This window comes from Protobothrops mucrosquamatus, unplaced genomic scaffold (assembly GCF_001527695.2).
Source record: "Protobothrops mucrosquamatus isolate PMUCROS unplaced genomic scaffold, P.Mucros_1.0 scaffold_253, whole genome shotgun sequence".
In the NCBI taxonomy this organism is placed as follows: Eukaryota; Metazoa; Chordata; class Lepidosauria; order Squamata; family Viperidae; genus Protobothrops; species Protobothrops mucrosquamatus.
Window position 1 is genome coordinate 1,516,633 of NW_015386329.1, and position 17,026 is coordinate 1,533,658.

General features: G+C 36.1%; 1 protein-coding gene across 1 annotated transcript in view; it reads left to right on the top strand.

Moving 5' to 3' along the window:
- The window catches only part of ERBB4 (erb-b2 receptor tyrosine kinase 4), a 593,387-nt gene that overhangs the window by 356,697 nt on the left and 219,664 nt on the right, over positions 1-17,026 (top strand). Inside the window, exons 14-16 of the mRNA XM_015831035.1 lie at positions 4,483-4,556; positions 7,444-7,534; positions 13,350-13,549. Of these exons, the coding sequence (XP_015686521.1) occupies positions 4,483-4,556; positions 7,444-7,534; positions 13,350-13,549 (365 nt within the window). The remainder of the gene's footprint in view (positions 1-4,482; positions 4,557-7,443; positions 7,535-13,349; positions 13,550-17,026) is intronic.

Here is a 17,026-nt window from a genome sequence, read left to right on the forward strand (position 1 = left end):
TATTACAGAATCATACAGACTCTTGGTGGTTCAAAATAACTAAGAGCATAAACAAACAATTCACATTAAACATCCATGAAAAATTGCCACAAAACTATGAAAACCTTAATAATAATAGATTATAACAAGTATTTTCATGTAATGTTACCACATATACTAAATTTCCTCAGTTAATTCTTCTTGCATATCAACTTGCATCAGGGACCAAAGAATTTTTTAAGAGTTGGGTACCCAATAACTTTTTATTTTAATTGACTGAAATATGAGATCATATTTTTAAATGTTTCAGTGATTTGATTGAAGGATTAGAAACTATAGTGTTCTGTCATAGTGTTGTGTCATGAGATTTTAGTCATTGTAATTTATATCTGAAGAAATTATAAGTACTTTGATATTTGTTAGCTGAAATGTTGATCACCTTTGCTTTCCCCGAAACTAAGTGTCTTATGAATGGCATGAATGGCAATAGGATAGTGCAAATTATCTTTATTCAGTTTAATTGATTGTAGTAATTTTGTATGACATTTTTCTTTTCCTCTCCTCTGATTTCTGGAGTAGTAATTCATTTTGGGAAAATTGTTGCTAGACATACAGTAGGATGCTAAATTTAGAAACAAAAGGTACAAATTTTGGCTTTTAAAATAGTGTAATATTGTTCTATGTAAAAAGTAGAACAACTTTGGTTCAACTCATATCAGTAACCACATCTCATTGTTATCTATTTTTTTCAGAACAGTCCAAACACAATTGTAGCTATTCTCTATAGAGAATACCTATGGGTTTAGATAACCCTAAGCAAAAGAATGTAATGATTGCTTGATCACTGTTTTAATCATATTTAATTAGTAGGAACACTGTATTAGTATAGTATAGACCTGGAACTTCACAAGATCAGAAAAAAACATGAAAAAGTAAAACTGTGGCAAGACATTTCTGCATATGTTTTATATAATATTTGAAATTTAAAACATTTGAATAAGTCTTCAAATTATCAGTTGTGTTTCAATAATGCAGTTTGCTGGGTGACTGGAAATCAGAATCTGTCTACTGAGAAACCATGAATTGAGTTCCTAATACATGAAGTGCATTTTAATTTAAGGAATACAAACTTTGAACTTTACATACTTGCTTTAAAGCATGTTTTTCTTCCAGATGGTAGTCCTTTCACAGCAAAATTATGCTGAATAAAAATGTATATTGATGAAACTAGTTCCATGAAACATATTCTAAATTGTGAATAGGAAATGTAAATAATTTTGATTGTCTATTATTTGATTTTAAATCTTTGATTTTAATGTGAATATTCTTTTGTACTCCTTTCAACCTCAAAATAAAATCTGGAAATGATTCCATTTCTTAATTGTATTACTCAGTTCCTAGTGTTAGTCTCTTTTTCCCAATCTATCCCTACACTTATTTTACATATCTATAGAGATAAACAATTAAATGCCCCTCAAACTTTCTTATATGTGTTATTTTTCTGTGAATGAAGAATAGCAAGAGAACATTTCTGTCTGCTTCCAAATGCATAAATTCAGTGTGTAGCCATCAACAATACGATAACTACATGGGAGAAGCTTACAGTGAGGAACTTCAAGGTTCTGCCTTGGGTCCAGTGTCTTCAACATTATAAATAATCTAGATGAAGGTATAGAAGGGGAGCTTGTCAAATTTGCAGATGACACCAAGCTGGGGTTAATTGCTAAAACTCTGGATGATAGACCCAAGATTGAGAAGGATCTAAACAACCTGAGTTCCTCTTCCATCTCATCACTCCCTTTCTCATTGTCTAATCTTATGGATTATGCTTGGGGTTTGATGTTAAAGATTGGTCTCCCTCTCCTTCCAATTATAGTTTAAAGCCCTTTGGATGAGCTGAGCTTGTTGTTTTCCAAACACATTCTTCCCAGTCCTGATGAGTTACAACCCTTCTCTTGCCAGAAGCCCTTCCTGTAGGTAATGTGAACCTTGGTTTAGGAAGTCCAAAGTACTCAGTGGCACCATCCCTTGAGCAAGCAATTTACTTCTAAACTCTTGTGTTTCCTCACCGGATGTTGACCATTTGTTGGGAGTACAGATGAGACATCACCTGCACTCCCAGATATTTTGCTTTTCTGCCTAGTTTTCAAGCTCTTAACTGTTTCATTCATCCTAACATAGAAGAGGAAAAAAGGATAATAAGCAGTGGAATTGATTTTTTTTTGTGAACCTCTCTATCACATCTTTAATCTTTGCACCTGGGAGAACACACCTTTCAAGAAAATTGTCTGGTCTAAAAATTCTTGTCTCTGTTCTTCTGATTCTGAGTAGTGAGTCATCTATCATCAACACATGCCTTTTTTTTCCTTTGGGGAAGTCTGAGCTTCTTTACTTCCTGTCATTGGGTTGCTTAATGAAGGCATCTCCAGGTGTCTGAATGTTTTCTTCCAGGGAAAGGCTATGAAATGAGTTGTTCAGCCCGAGGTGGGGACATAGACATTTTTGGTTTTTTTGATCTGCTGCCATTTCCATTGCACTTTCTGTTTTCAAGTAGTTTTTCCCCCTTTTTTTGTTGTGTTTTGTTTGGATACTGATTCCTGCCTTTACTAGGAATCCATCATGTTCACCAATAAGTTTCAGAATGACTGGTCTCAGAGTAGCTAGTCATGCCTCTAGACTTCCATTTTTCTTTTAGTAATTTGACTAATTTACATTTTGTGCAAATATAATTTGAGCTCTCTATGGGCTGGAAAATAAACATGGCGCACCTGTTGCACATAACTACATTGTGAGTCTCTTTCTTCTAATTATTCTGCATGCAAACGCTTCCAGTGAACCTTGTGGCGTTATTTATAATTCCACAGGAAGCAGACAAACAGTGGTTTTTGTCTTGTGATTTTTTGGTTTTTGTCCTTTCTCTTGTGGGTCAGTTTATAATTCCAAGAAAGGAGGATATATACTGTATATATATATATATCCTCTCCAAAAACTTCCTTGAGTTCTAGATTTCCTGATATCCTTCCTGGATTACTTTATCTTTGCTGTTTCCCAAGTGTATTTTCACAGTTTTTCTTCCCTTGCATCTCTACCTTGAATATCAATTCTCAGCCCAACCAAACAAGGCCCATGTCATGTAACTTGTTGAGTTAAAAGGTCAATTCCCCTCTTTTTTCGCCTCCTGTCACTGGCATCCATGAAACCTCAGAGGAGGCTGGTTTGAAGTGGAGATGGGGATTGATCTTTTGCTTGGAAATCTGCAGTGAAAACATTATAATCCAAACCTGGCAACAACTCAGTTTTAATCATATTAAACATGAGAATACACAGATTTTAAGGAGGAAAAAACAAACTTGGTGTCATCTGTGTATTGTTTAGACATGTACAAATGGCATGGACATTCTTCCAAAAATGTCACATTATATGCTTCTTTACTGAACATCAGTAAAGGGCAGAACAACATATAAATACATTGAAATTATAGTGTCTGTGCATGTCTTCACATAAGAATCTTGATGTACCGTAATTTATTAAGATTTTAGCCCAGACTGAATTAATCGCCCAATTGCTAGGGGACACTTATTCGTTTCAGCAGGTATTTAAAAGAAAATTAATTAAATATATATTTAAATGCATTCATTTAAATAAAAATAATTTAAACTGCTTGCAGTTTTCAACACCTTGCAAAAATAGGTTGACTTTTTCTAATCAGAAACATTTAACAGATAAGAATGAAACTTTGTGGAACAATTCTAAGCCAATCCTAAGACCAATTCAAAATGTAAATAAAATGCAGTAACCATGAAAATAAATTCTGGCTGATCAAATAGGTAATGGCATTTTTGTATTCTTTATTAGCTCTAATAGATGGAAACATGAGTAGCAAAACCGGTGTTGGCAAGAACAGCATTCGTTCTGCCAAGATTTTATAATACATCATTTAGAAATGTAAGATGAACATGATGTCCACATAACAAATCTTAATTTGAGTTGGAAAACAATTCTGCCTCATACTTCTCTCTTCTTTTCTCTCTTCCCACAAAGAAGTTCAAGCTTTTATCTCATTATCCATTTATGTAAATGCTATCATTCGGATCAGAGAGAATAAAAGGGAAGAAAGAAGAAAGGAAGATTTATTCTCTCCCTGGTTCACTAGAATCAAGTATGCATGGAAAATGGAATTGTGTGAAGGATATCCTTTTGGAAAACTGCATTTTCCAGCTGTATCTACAACTAGAATATTGAGAGTGCAACTCTTTTTTTTTCTTTGCCGGTAGAACCGGGGAGCTTTGTAAGCCACTGAAAGATCTTGGAGACTTATGCAGATTCAGACAATTTGGTATCTGCAATTTAAGGTGTGATGGGATTTGTACTAATTTAAACTGGCAGAAAACTCTCTTCCTGGTTAGGAAAGGTAAAGGTAAAGATACCACACAAGAGTTGGGGTAAATCTGTCTGCATAATTTCATACTCAAATTATCACAATGTGTCATTGCTATCTTCCAGGGATCCATATCACACAATTGAAGCAATTGACCCGCAGAATTTACATGTCTTCCAAACAGTGAGAGAGATAACAGGTAACCTACATAATCTGAGTAGTCTGTGCATTTGTTTATTCTCCTTTTCAACGCATGCTTTTAAAAGCTAACATTGCAGTATGATAAGTGTATGAACAAATTCTTAACATATTTTCCTTCTAGCCATGAGTTCACAAGATGGCCCTGATAAAGTACAGGTAGTCCTCCATGTATGATTATTTGCTTAGCAACAGTTAGAATTAATGATGGCCTCTGAAACAGTCACAATCTAAATGTGAACTTACAACTGTTGTCCTTCCACCATGGTCATATAATAACAATTTGGGCACTTGGCTGTTGGCTTGCTGTTATGATCAGTTGCAGCATTCTGCAGTCACATGAACGCAGTTTGTGATGTTTTTTGCTGGTTTGTGGCAAAATCACTATCGGTTAAGGTGGATTTATACTTATGATCACATGACTCAACTTATGACCATGGTGACTCAGGTTATGTTGTAAAAATGGTTGTAAAATTGTTCTGTGCACATGATGACTTATAACTGCAATGACTTACAATGGGAATTCTGGTTTCAATTGTTGTAAGTGGGAGGACTACCCGTTCTGATCGTTTGGCTCAGTTCCATCCTCCATTTTTCTGTATAGAGATAATACCATTATGTATGTATTTTTACATAGTGAAATGATATATGTGCTTGAGCATTATAAATCACTGCAGTATATAATTGCAAAGTATTATCATTAATGTGACTATTGTCTTCCTTAGTTCCAAGGAACTTTCCGAACTAGTAGGAAACTGACTTATGAACATTTAACTTTATGAAAGGGTAACTTGTACAAGTTTATCAAGTTTCATCTGTTTTCCATTAATCATCCAAGTCCAGATACAGAATAACCTGTTTTGTGAATTATCTCCTAACCCTGAGATGGAGGTAGGAATTCATAAAATCATAGGGCTGGAAGGGACTTTGGAGGTCTTCTAATTAAAACCATGCCCAATGCAGGAGTATTTATTCTATCCTGAACAAAAGGTTGTCCAATCCATGCTTGAAAATCTCCAACAATGGAGTACTCACAACTCCAGGCGGCAAACTGTTCCACTGACTAATTGTTCCCAGTGTCAGAAAATTTCCCCTTAGTTCTAGGTTGGGTCTCTCTTTAACCAGCTTCCACCCATTGCTCCTTGTCCTGCCTTCAGGTGCTTTGGAAAATAAATTGATCCCCAGTTCTCTGTAATAAATACCAGAGATGACTATCATGTCACCCTTAAATCTTCTCTTTGTTAAGTTAAACATACTTAATTCCTTTAGCAGCGCATCATATGATTTAGTCTCCAGACCCCTTATCATCTTTATTGTTCTTCTCTGCACTCTTTCTAAGGTCTCAATATCTTTTTTGCATCACGGGGGCCAGAATTGGACATAGTATTTCAAGCGTGGCCTCATTAGTGCAGTATAAAGTGATATTGTCACTTCTTGTGATCTTGATGCTATCCCTTTGTTGATGCAGTCTAGAACCTCATTGGATTTTCTGGCAGCTGCAATATACTGCTGGTTCATATTTAAGCAGTCGTCACCAGGACACCTATATTCCTCTCACAGTTACTACTGTTGAGCCAGGTCCTGCCTATCATATACCTGTGCCATTTCATTTTTCCTGCCTAAGTGCAGGACCTTACTTTTCTCAGCATTTTGTTGGATATGGCTCGATGCACAAGTCTGGCAAGATCCTTCTGAGTCTTGAGTCCATCTTACAAAGTGTTAGCAATTCCCGCTAGCTTAATATCAACTGCAAATTTGATGGGTTCCCCTATTGTCTTCTCATCTAGATCATTTATGAAGATATTGAAGAGCATTAGGCCCAAGACAGAATCTTGAGGTACCACATGCTGAATGTGGTTGATCAGCCAATTTCAAATCCATCTTGTGATGGTACTGCCTATGCCACATTGTTTTGTCTTACCAAGAAGTAGGCTGTGGTCTACTTTGTCACATGCATTATTGAAGTCTAAGTATACTATATCCTTAGCATTTTCTTATTCCACTAATTTGGTTACTTTATCAAAGAAAGCAGTAAGATTTGTTTGGCATAATCTACTTTTAACAAACCTATGCTGGCCTGTAGTAATCACCTTGTTGATTTCTAGGTGCTCACAAATCTGCTGCTTGTTGATATTTTCCTGGATTTTCCCAAGTATTGATGTCAAGCTGATTGGTTTGTAGTTTCCTGGATCCACTCCCCCCCTTTTTTTTAAGATGGGAACCACATCAGCTCTTTCCCAGTCCTCTGGTAGTTCCTCAGTGCTCCGGGAGCTCTGAAAGATTCTGTTCAGTAGTTCCGAGATCACATCTTCTTCAGAACCCTGGGATGTAAACCATCTGGTTCCAGTGATTTGAACTTGTCCAAAACAGTTCCAAAGAGAATGAGAGAGGCACTTACTCTGCCAAAACTCTGAGGCTGCTATGGGTTACTTCAAAGTTCAATTCTTTTGAATTATCCTATTCCAGCTTGAGCTCTGGAATTCATCAAAATATAATGGTCATCCCTACTATATATCTTCTCACTTCAGTTTTTGTTTTATGTTTCAATTATGTTTCAATACAAATTTTTATTTTATTTATATATTAATGTTTAATATTAACATACTTTATGCAATACTATATATTAAAACTTAAGCCACAATACTTACAGTATATTAGCCTTTACAGGGCCTTTGTCATTATCTTATTTGGTTTGGGAGATTTTTTTCAGTTATTTTTCAAACAACTATCTCCTCTGTGGAGAACATTATGGAGAATAACTTCTGCTCTAAATTTATAGGCTGGACACCTCCAAATGTTCTCTGCTCTTAATACAGTTTTCAAGTATGAAATGCTGCCATAATTGCAGCAGGCATATTTTCTAATTCCTCTTATTTCATCTTCTATAGGATTCCTGAATATACAATCCTGGCCTGAAAATATGACAGATTTTAGTGTGTTTTCAAATCTGGTAACTATTGGTGGACGAGCACTATACAGGTAGGATATACATAAGTATATATTTCTATTGTTTATGCTCTCATTTATAAAAAATACTTAGGAATTATAATTTAGTAAAATAGTGTTGAGATTTTGATTTAAAGTTTTGGTCCCGTAACCAGTCCTTTGGTACTAGGCTGCCATAAAAAGTGGCTTGGATTTTTCCTCAATTCTAACACAGGGAAGGACCTACTGAACACTTGAATTCATCTATTTCATTCCGTTTATACTCCTGTTTGGTATTTTTCATCATTTTCCATTTTAATCACATTAGTGACTAGGTGGATTTTATAATTGTGGCATTATGGCTCATTGCACAGTCAACCAGATGTTTTGACTGGATTTGGCATTTTTATCCATATGCTGAGTCCTTCCCAAGAACCTGGGATAGGTGAATCTTCTTCTTTGATGATGTCACATTGTCACAGGAAGTAAACTGTTCCAAGTAAAGCTGCCTTTTGTAATTGACCAATGATGGCTTTATCAATGCTGATGTGGTTCAAGTAGTGCTCCAGGTATTTTGAGTTTGAACCCAGGCCACATATTACTATTACTATACTACCTTTCCTTTCATTTTCCACAGTCATTCTATTTCTATTTTCCCGTGTATTTTGTTATCGGTCCAGTTCTTTATTTTATATTCTGCTGTCTCCAGCTACTACCATGCCCACTATTATTATTATTATTATTATTATTATTATTATTATTATTATTATTATTATTATTATTATTATTACTACTACTACTACTACTACTACTACTACTACTACTACTACTACTACTATTATTATTATTATTATTATTATTATTATTATTATTATTATTATAGTTCATGGTACACTCAGCCAGATATTATTGTTTTGTTAAAGACTTAATCTTCAATTCAATTCAGTCTGGGACTGGTAAAAACTTAACAGTTCAAGCCATAACCAAGGACCTAAGAGCTGTTAAGGTAATGTCTGAGTATATAGGCAGTTCCAAGTAAGGTGTTGTTGTTTTTGCAAGGTCAGAATATTCAGGTCTGATAAATTCAAAGTTTCCACGTATCTAGGCATCCTTTGGCTATTGCTCCAAGGTCTCCTATTATTATTGGTACAACCATTGATTTCTTGCTCCACAATTGCTCAACTTCAATTTGCAGATCGCAGTATTTTATTATTTTTTCTAATTATTTCTCTTCAATTCGTGCATTACCTGATATTGCAATATCAATGCACCAGAATTTTTTCTTTTCCACAATAGTGATGTCAGGCATGTTGTGGGTCAGATGTCTTGTCTGTTTGGATTCAAAAGTCCCACAAGGTCTTGACCTGTTCATTATAATAATAATAAAGTTGGAAGGGACCTTGGAGGTAATCGAGTCCAACCCCCTGCTCAGGCAGGAAACCCTACACCATTTTGGACAAATGCTTGTCCAGTCTCTTCTTAAAAACTTCCAGTGTTGGAGCATTCACCGCTTCTGGAAGCAGGTTGTTCCACTGGTTAATTGTTCTAACTGTCAGGAAGTTTCTCCTTAGTTCTAGGTTGCTTCTCTCCTTGATTAGTTTCCATCCGTTGCTTCTTGTCCTGCCTTCAGGCACTTTGGAGAATAGTTTGACTCCCTCTTGTTTGTGGCATCCCCTGAGATATTGGAACACTGCTATCATGTCCCCCCCCTCGTCCTTCTCTTCGTTAAACTAGACATACCCAATTCCAACAACCGTTCCTTATATGTTTTAGCCTCCAGTCCCCTAATCATCTTTGTTGCTCTTCTCTGTACTCTTTCTAGAGTCTCAACATCTTTTTTACATCATGGTGACCAAAATTGGATGCAGTATTCCAAGTGCGGCCTTATCAAGGCATTGTAAAGTGGTATTAATACTTCACGTGATCTTGATTCTATCCCTCTGTTAATGCAGCCCAGCACTGTGTTGGCTTTTTTGGCAGCTGCAGCACACTGCTGGCTCATATTTAAGTGATTGACCACTAGGACTCTGAGATCCCTCTCACAGTTACTACTATTGAGCAAGGTACCGCCTATACTATACCTGTACATTTGGTTTTTCTTGCCTAAATGTAGAACCTTACTTTTTTCACCATTGAATTTCATTTTGTTAGATAGCGCCCAGTGTTCAAGTCTGTCCAGGTCCTCACCAATCCAGGAAAGTTGACTTCATTGTTCCTCTGTGAACTATATAACCCAGTCTTATATATCAGTGTTTGAAATTTCTAACCTGTGTTTTCAGACATCAAGTTTGTTATTTACTTTTGTTAGACTAATGCTGTTAAGAGATAGTTTGATGCAGCAGACAATAAGTTTTAGTCCTACCTTAGGTATGAAAATCAGCTAAGTGATTGGGCCAGACACTCTCCCAACCCTAGAGAGAAAGTTCTGGCAAGGGATCTTTCCAAAGTGTTGCCATGAAAAATAAGAGTCAAGGTTGATTTGATGGACCACAACAGTAACAAAACAATGCTGTTTAACTTGTTTGCTCCAATCAGTGATTCTAAAATGATCAAATAAATCAGTGGTGGAGCTTTATAATCCAGTTAAAGATTTTGATGTAGCTTATTTCTCATTAAGAATGCTGTTCAGTGCAAAGATGTAACTTTTTTTTTGGGGGGGGGACATTGTTACATATGCACAAATCCAATGCAACCAAATTCCCATAAAATAAGTAAAAAGTACCCTTTTGTGCCATTCATTTGTTAGTCTCAATATTTGACATCTGGTATCACTTCTGAATACTTTAGTAGGAGCTACAGTTTCAATTCTAAAGAGCTGCTACTACTTTTACAACATGGGTGCCAAATTCCTTAAGAATAATCTTTAAAAAATCCAGGAAAGAAATGGGAGACTGGAGACAGCTCAACAAAAAGCATACTTGAGGACTGTGGTGGAATGAAGAGCCAGCAAGATCAGATCTTCAATCTGATCTTCAGTAATTTGTCTCTAAACAAGGAGAGGCCTTGAGATCACCCACAAGTGCTCCAGAGAGCTGATCCCTATGAGGGCTCTGCAAGACAATAGTCTCTGGCAGGTTTAGACCTGTGGGAAACAAGGGAATAGCCATGTTGCTCAAAACATGGTTAGCAGTCACTTTCAGAAATTAACTCCTTTTAAACCATTAGGATTATTTGGACTGACAAGTTTTATAACAGTGGGTGAGTTTCCTTTAATCCTTAGGAAAAGAATTTTTTTGTTTGCAATTAACAGCAAAAGCATGCTTATTATTTTTTATTTTAGAAAGTTACAGAGGGACTAAAAGTCCAAATAAATTTGAAATTAGATTTTAAATTATTTTTTATTTTAAAACATTTTAAGAAATTTTAAATTCTTTTAAAAATATAATGATGTAAGGTTAAAATGGGACACTGGAAAGGAACTGTAAAGATTACAATTAAAGGATAACACTCAAATTTGACTTATAAATACAGAATGAAGCAAAATATTTTAACATTGGACATATTGAAGAATATTTTTGAACGATGGATCCAGAAATTAATTTTAAGAAGTTTTGCTTATCCTGTATATATAGACTATGGAAGAGGAATATGTTTTATCTGACAAGATTGAGACTGATTTGAAAGCGGATTTAAAAATGACAGGCTACATGAAAAAAAAAGAGAAACTGACTGATGTCTTAATACTTAAAAGGGATATGCAACTAACAGGCCAAGAAAGTAACCTGGATAATTTTCCTACATAGGATTAACAAAAATATAAATATTGGTTTATTTCATCAAGGTTAAAATAGATAATTGTTATTTCTGGTAACCCTTAATAGACTTTTGCTGACATCAATGTTGAAATGACAAGGCTTCGTGGATTTGTTTAAGAGATAGGATATGGGAAGAAATGTGAGGGATGGTGCCTATGGAGGGTGTGGTAGTGTGATGGACTAGAGTAAAGTGGCAGTTTCCCAGGAAGAGGGAGCGCTTTCCAAGGAGAGGTGCAAGACAAGAAGCAACACAGCCTGGAGCTGGTTAGGAGACAGAAGAAGAGAGTTAGGAAAGCCACTCCCTAGAATCTCCCAGGGTACAATATATCCATTCGGGTGAGAGTAGTAAAGGTTTAGTCTGGCAAGATTCTATCTATTTGGTGTGAGCAAATAAAGAACTGAACTTTGCTGGATTATTCTATGTTGTTCTTGGCTGGGTGTAATAAGAAGGAGTTATTTGATATTTTAAGAGAAGGCAATCAGTTACTAAAATTATTTATACTTGTTGTGATGGAGGGGAAAATCACTTTATTTCTTTTCCTTTACTACATTATTTTTTGTTCTTTTCTATTTTTCTTTCTATTTCTTTCTATTTTTACATTTCTGCATCTTCCTTTTTTTCTTTTCATTCTTTCAGTTTGTATTAGTTTTTATGGTTGTAGTTTTAATCTTTAGTAAAATAACTATTAAAAATGAATGATCTTAGTAAGGAGAAGCTAAATCCAGAAGTGGAATTTGTAAGCATCTCATAAATCTGAAATCCAGATCAACAAACCTCCTGCTCATCAGAGGAAAGTATGACTGATTTTCACTTTTTGCTCAAAATAATTGGGAAGCACCACAGTTTAGCCATTTTGTCACTAATTTTCATTAGCCAGATTCCAGACCATTTTGCAAAATGAATGAAATGTTTTTTAAGGGTAGAAATTAGTATTTTGCCTCTTCTTATTCCTCTTCTCATCTAAAAATCCAATAAATCTAAATAAATAAAGCTTTAAAAAAATGGGACCCACCCCCTTCTGGTGAAACTATAGCCCTTCATTTAGGTCACTTGTAATCCTCCAGTTGATGAGTCATGGAAGTTCTGGTTACTAATTCTGGAATGGTCTACAGCTATGGAAATGGTTATATATGGACCAAATTCCATTTTGGTCTTTAAATTATGTTAAACACAAACCCTGTTCCGTTTGATTTTTAGATGAGATGCTAAAATATATGTAGGTTGGATATCTACATTTTCCATAGTGAAAAATAAAGTATTTCTTGTAGCACATTTCATTTTTATTTCTTTTTTTCCATCCTGGAGCACATCTTGGTATAGACAATCACCCTCACTGAGAGATTAAAGATTGTAAGGTTAGCTGTTGCAGGCTTCTTTATTTCACTATCTTGAGATACATTGATAAAATGAAAAAGATCATTCCAAGTCAAAGCAGGGAAAAAAATAAAAAAAGCAAAAACACAAATGCAGTATTCTTGGTTCAGGAGATGCTCATCTGTTACACTGATAACATTGTTGACTGCCAGGGAAGCATTTCTAATGATAGGAGGAGTTGACAGTCACTTTCAAACTTCTCTTCTACTGCAGTCATATGGAAAAACAATATGTATGGGTCACCAACAGGTACCCTCTGCAGTAATTAAGAATTAGTACAGCATTGGCTCTTTTGGACTTTTCCTAGTGATTGTGGCAAATACTGCAGTCTTCTCTTCCTGTTTGGCTGCTTCATTCAGCATGATTCTCAACTTGATTGTGTTCCTGCACGTCCTAGTCCAGGGACAATTCTGTAATTTTTTTTAGCATTTAAGTAAATGTAAGTAAATCAGTCATCCTTGATAATGATGATGTCTATCTTTTCAGTTATGGTTTAGGGAAAGCATATTTGGGTTAGTTCAGATCTCTGGATGGTTGGTTTTTAGTACCTTGAGTATTTGTGGCTTTGTGCAGAGTTTCCTCCTAGTGGCATGTGATTGAATGGTGTAAAAATGGAGATCAGGTGCCTAAATTAAACTGCTGTTCCATTCTTTGAGCTTCAAGTTCTTAAAGTAACGGCGGGATTCTAATGCACATATGCACAATACATGGATTTGCTGTTTTCTTTTTCTTTTTCCAGTGGTCTTTCCTTGCTTATTCTCAAGCAGCAAGGAATTAAATCTCTCCAGTTCCAGTCCCTGAAGCACATCAGTGCTGGGAATGTTTACATAACTGACAACAGTAACTTATGCTACTATCATACCATCAACTGGACCAGCCTTTTCAGCTCACCTAACCAGAAGACTGTCATCCACAGAAATAAGAAGGCTGAGAACTGCAGTAAGTATTTTGCTCATGGTAGATGAACTAAATATCCCCCCCGCTCTCTCTCTCTATGTATTGTTTAGAACTAGAAAATGGTGATTAATTACTTTGTGAAACATGAAATAATCTAGAAAACTTGCACAAAAGATCAATATTATTATATTTGTAGGATGCATTGGAAATTTCTTAATAAACCTACCTGTTTTGAAAATATCCAAGGGGATAGGATAGTGAAACCTGGTTTGCTGAATAAATATTTAATGCTTTTCAAGAACATTTTCTAAGAACAGGAATTCATATTTTGATCAGCCTTTATTAAGAGTTCTCCCATCCACTTTTAAAACCGTTTTTTCTTGAATGCAGAGACTGGGATTTTCTGTCCGAATTGATACAACGCATGTGAGGAAGGTGCCGCACGTACCATCTGGCCGTGAAATCTCTGCTGTCACTTTGTCACAATCACAAAACCTGTTTTGTTGTGTTTTAAGTGGGGGTGGGGATAACTAAAGGAGGAGGTCTTTTCTTATAACTCCCTGCACAAAGCAAATATAATTTCCCTGTCCCTGAAAACATTAAGAACTTTTTTCAACTCCACTCCAATATGCAGAAAGTTCCTCCCCATTTTCACTGACTTGCTCTTAATTCTTTTATAAGCAACTGCATAAAGTGTTTTACAAGACAAAGAAATAAGTGTAACAAAATCCATGAAGACCCAAAGGCAGCAATTAAACAATAGACAGAAACACTGACACAAAACTAGTCCTTCATAACAGAGTCAAATCCTCATTTCTAAAACCTTTTTATCTGTTGGTGAAAGACAAACACCAAGTAACACTGCTTAAGTTCTATGGGACCACTGACATCTGCAGTGCCACCCCTTCCTGTTTTAAAATGTCAGAGGAGCATAGCAGCTGATCTCTCCAGAGATCCAGGGGCAAGTTCACAAAGAAAACAGACAGGGTTTTCAAGGTGATAGTCAGGCCCTGACTGTACTCTGAAATGAACTGGTAGCCAGAGCAGCCAATTCTGTAAATATCTGTGACAGGTTCTGGCAAGAAACCAAGAAGATGGCTCAGCCATAGTGGGTAATGTCAGCAATGCTGCTGCTTGCCACTCCAGACTTAGGGTTGTTACTGAATCTGTGCATGGACTGGACTGCACAAGGAAATCCTCAGTGATCCACCACAGGTCTTCTGACACTAGCAATACATATGCCAGAGCCCAGGGGATCCTGCTAGGGCACCTCTAGCCAAACAACTGCCTCCATGTTCTAGGTGTTAGCACCTGCTATAATTGTAGTCTTTGCCATGGAAGATATAAGAAGGATTATTCAGTCTAGCCTTAATAGCATCTACACTGGAATTCACAGATCCTTTTCTTAAATTAGCTGCCTACTGCTTTCCTAGAAACAGTTGTTCAAAGGGCACAGTATAAGAGTGAATGCTTCAGAGATTTTCACCAGAAATAGAGGCACAGCATTTTTTTTGCCAGCACACTGATACAATAAGTCAATATCTTTCTTTTTTTGATGAACTGATCCTCCTCATTATCCTTTGACCTCCCATCAGATTTACAATTTCATCAGATTTCTGTGCAGATTCTCTGCCTCTAAGATAATGGCTTGGCAGTTTGGGAGTGAGGATGGGTTAGAAATTTGGAATTTTAATTTCAAGCTGCAAGGGAGCACTTTTTTGTACACTAAGGATTCTTATCTATGACAGCTTCTCATTGACATCGCAATAGCATCTTTGAGGGCTTAGGAGTAGAAAAAGGGGTTGATTTAAGAGTCTACAGCTTCCCAACTTTTTGAAATCTTACTTTGTTTCATCCCATTTCTGCATGAGTTTTTAAAACCTTTATTAAAAAGTCATCATATTTTTATATTGCTGTTTTTTTTGGGGGGGGGGGGGTTATAGATAGCACGGCCCTCCCATGTTGTCTTCATTATAATTCTGGGAGGCAGATTAGGCAGAGAAATAGTATAATAGTGACATCCAGATATGGCTGATCTGTTCTTCCCCTGCCTACTTCATCATCAACACCTTTCCTTGTTATGGCTAAGAGGCAGAGATGTTGAACACTAGTAAAGATAATAAAATAGAATAGAATAGAACAGAACACTAGAAGGACATTGAGGCGGTCAACAAATAAACTGAGTTATGGGTGACTTTGCATTTGTTGGTGCCTCATTTTCATTGCTACTGTACAATATTTGGCTACAAACTGGGTTATAGGGATTTTAGAGTCTTATAAAATTAAACTCATTTAAAAGTTATCCATTCTTCCAGGATACTGAGTGTTATGTATTAAACAACATTTTTAAGATCTGTTATAAAAATGGTTAACTAATTGTTCAGTTTGAATCATAGACTATCTGTCTGTATATTCATTAAGCCTTTGTTTTAGGCGGGAATGAATACTTTAAATTCATTGGCTGCCACCTAGTGCCGGTCCGTATAACTATAAGTCAAGCAGCTGCTAGAGTTGCTTCTGTGAGAACTTAATAAAGAGATGTTAGTTCAACTCCATGTCTTCAATGCCTCACTATTCCCACTACACAACACTGAGGAAGCAGGGTTAGATCTGAGTGTTGTGGATACCCCAATAGAGTGTTGTGGATACCCCAATAGAGTGTTGTGGATACCCCAATTCCTCATGAACAAATATGTTCTCATATAAGACCTTACAATATCTTCTTGTAATAGTGGTAAAGGCAAAAACTATGTTTTTAATCAGAGTCCTGAATTTATTCTGTTTTGATCTCTTTGCATTCAGTACTATTTTTATTTATTTTGTTTTATTATACTTATGCTATGCTAGGTTGTTATGACTTGTGATTACAACAATAACCTTATTTATACCTGAAGATGTGGACAGAGTTATTGTAGGGTAGTTTTTGCTATCTGTGGATTTGGCCAGTGTTCCTCCTGGCTTGTAAAAACTTACCAAAGAAGAGAAGAAGAAGTGAACCTGGGAGGTGGTGAGTGTGTCCTTGAGAGATGGTGTGATGAACCTATCTTGAAAGTTGATGTGGAATGTCCCTTCCTCAAGAAGCCATCACTCCAATTATGCATTGTATTTAACTTGCCCCCTTTATAGAGGACGTAGAGGACAGCAACCACAGAAATCCTGAATGAAGATATCTGAATCTCTTCTAGACAGAGTTCATAAACTATATTGTTGCATCCAATACAAGATGTCAGTTACTGTATGTACCAATCACTTTATGGCTTGAATCATTATTTTAAAACACTCTGGACAATCTATCCTGCCTACCTAATACATTTTCAGCAAGAGAGAGTACTATAGGTTCCCATTCCCTTGGGGGTGGGGCTTGGATAATAACATTTTATGTTATGTCTGCATGCATGAATATTTTATTATTTTATTATTATAATAAAGTTGGAAGGGACCTTGGAGGTCATCGAGTCCAACCCCCTGCTCAGGCAGGAAACCCTATACCATTTCAGACAAATGGCTGTCCAGTCTCTT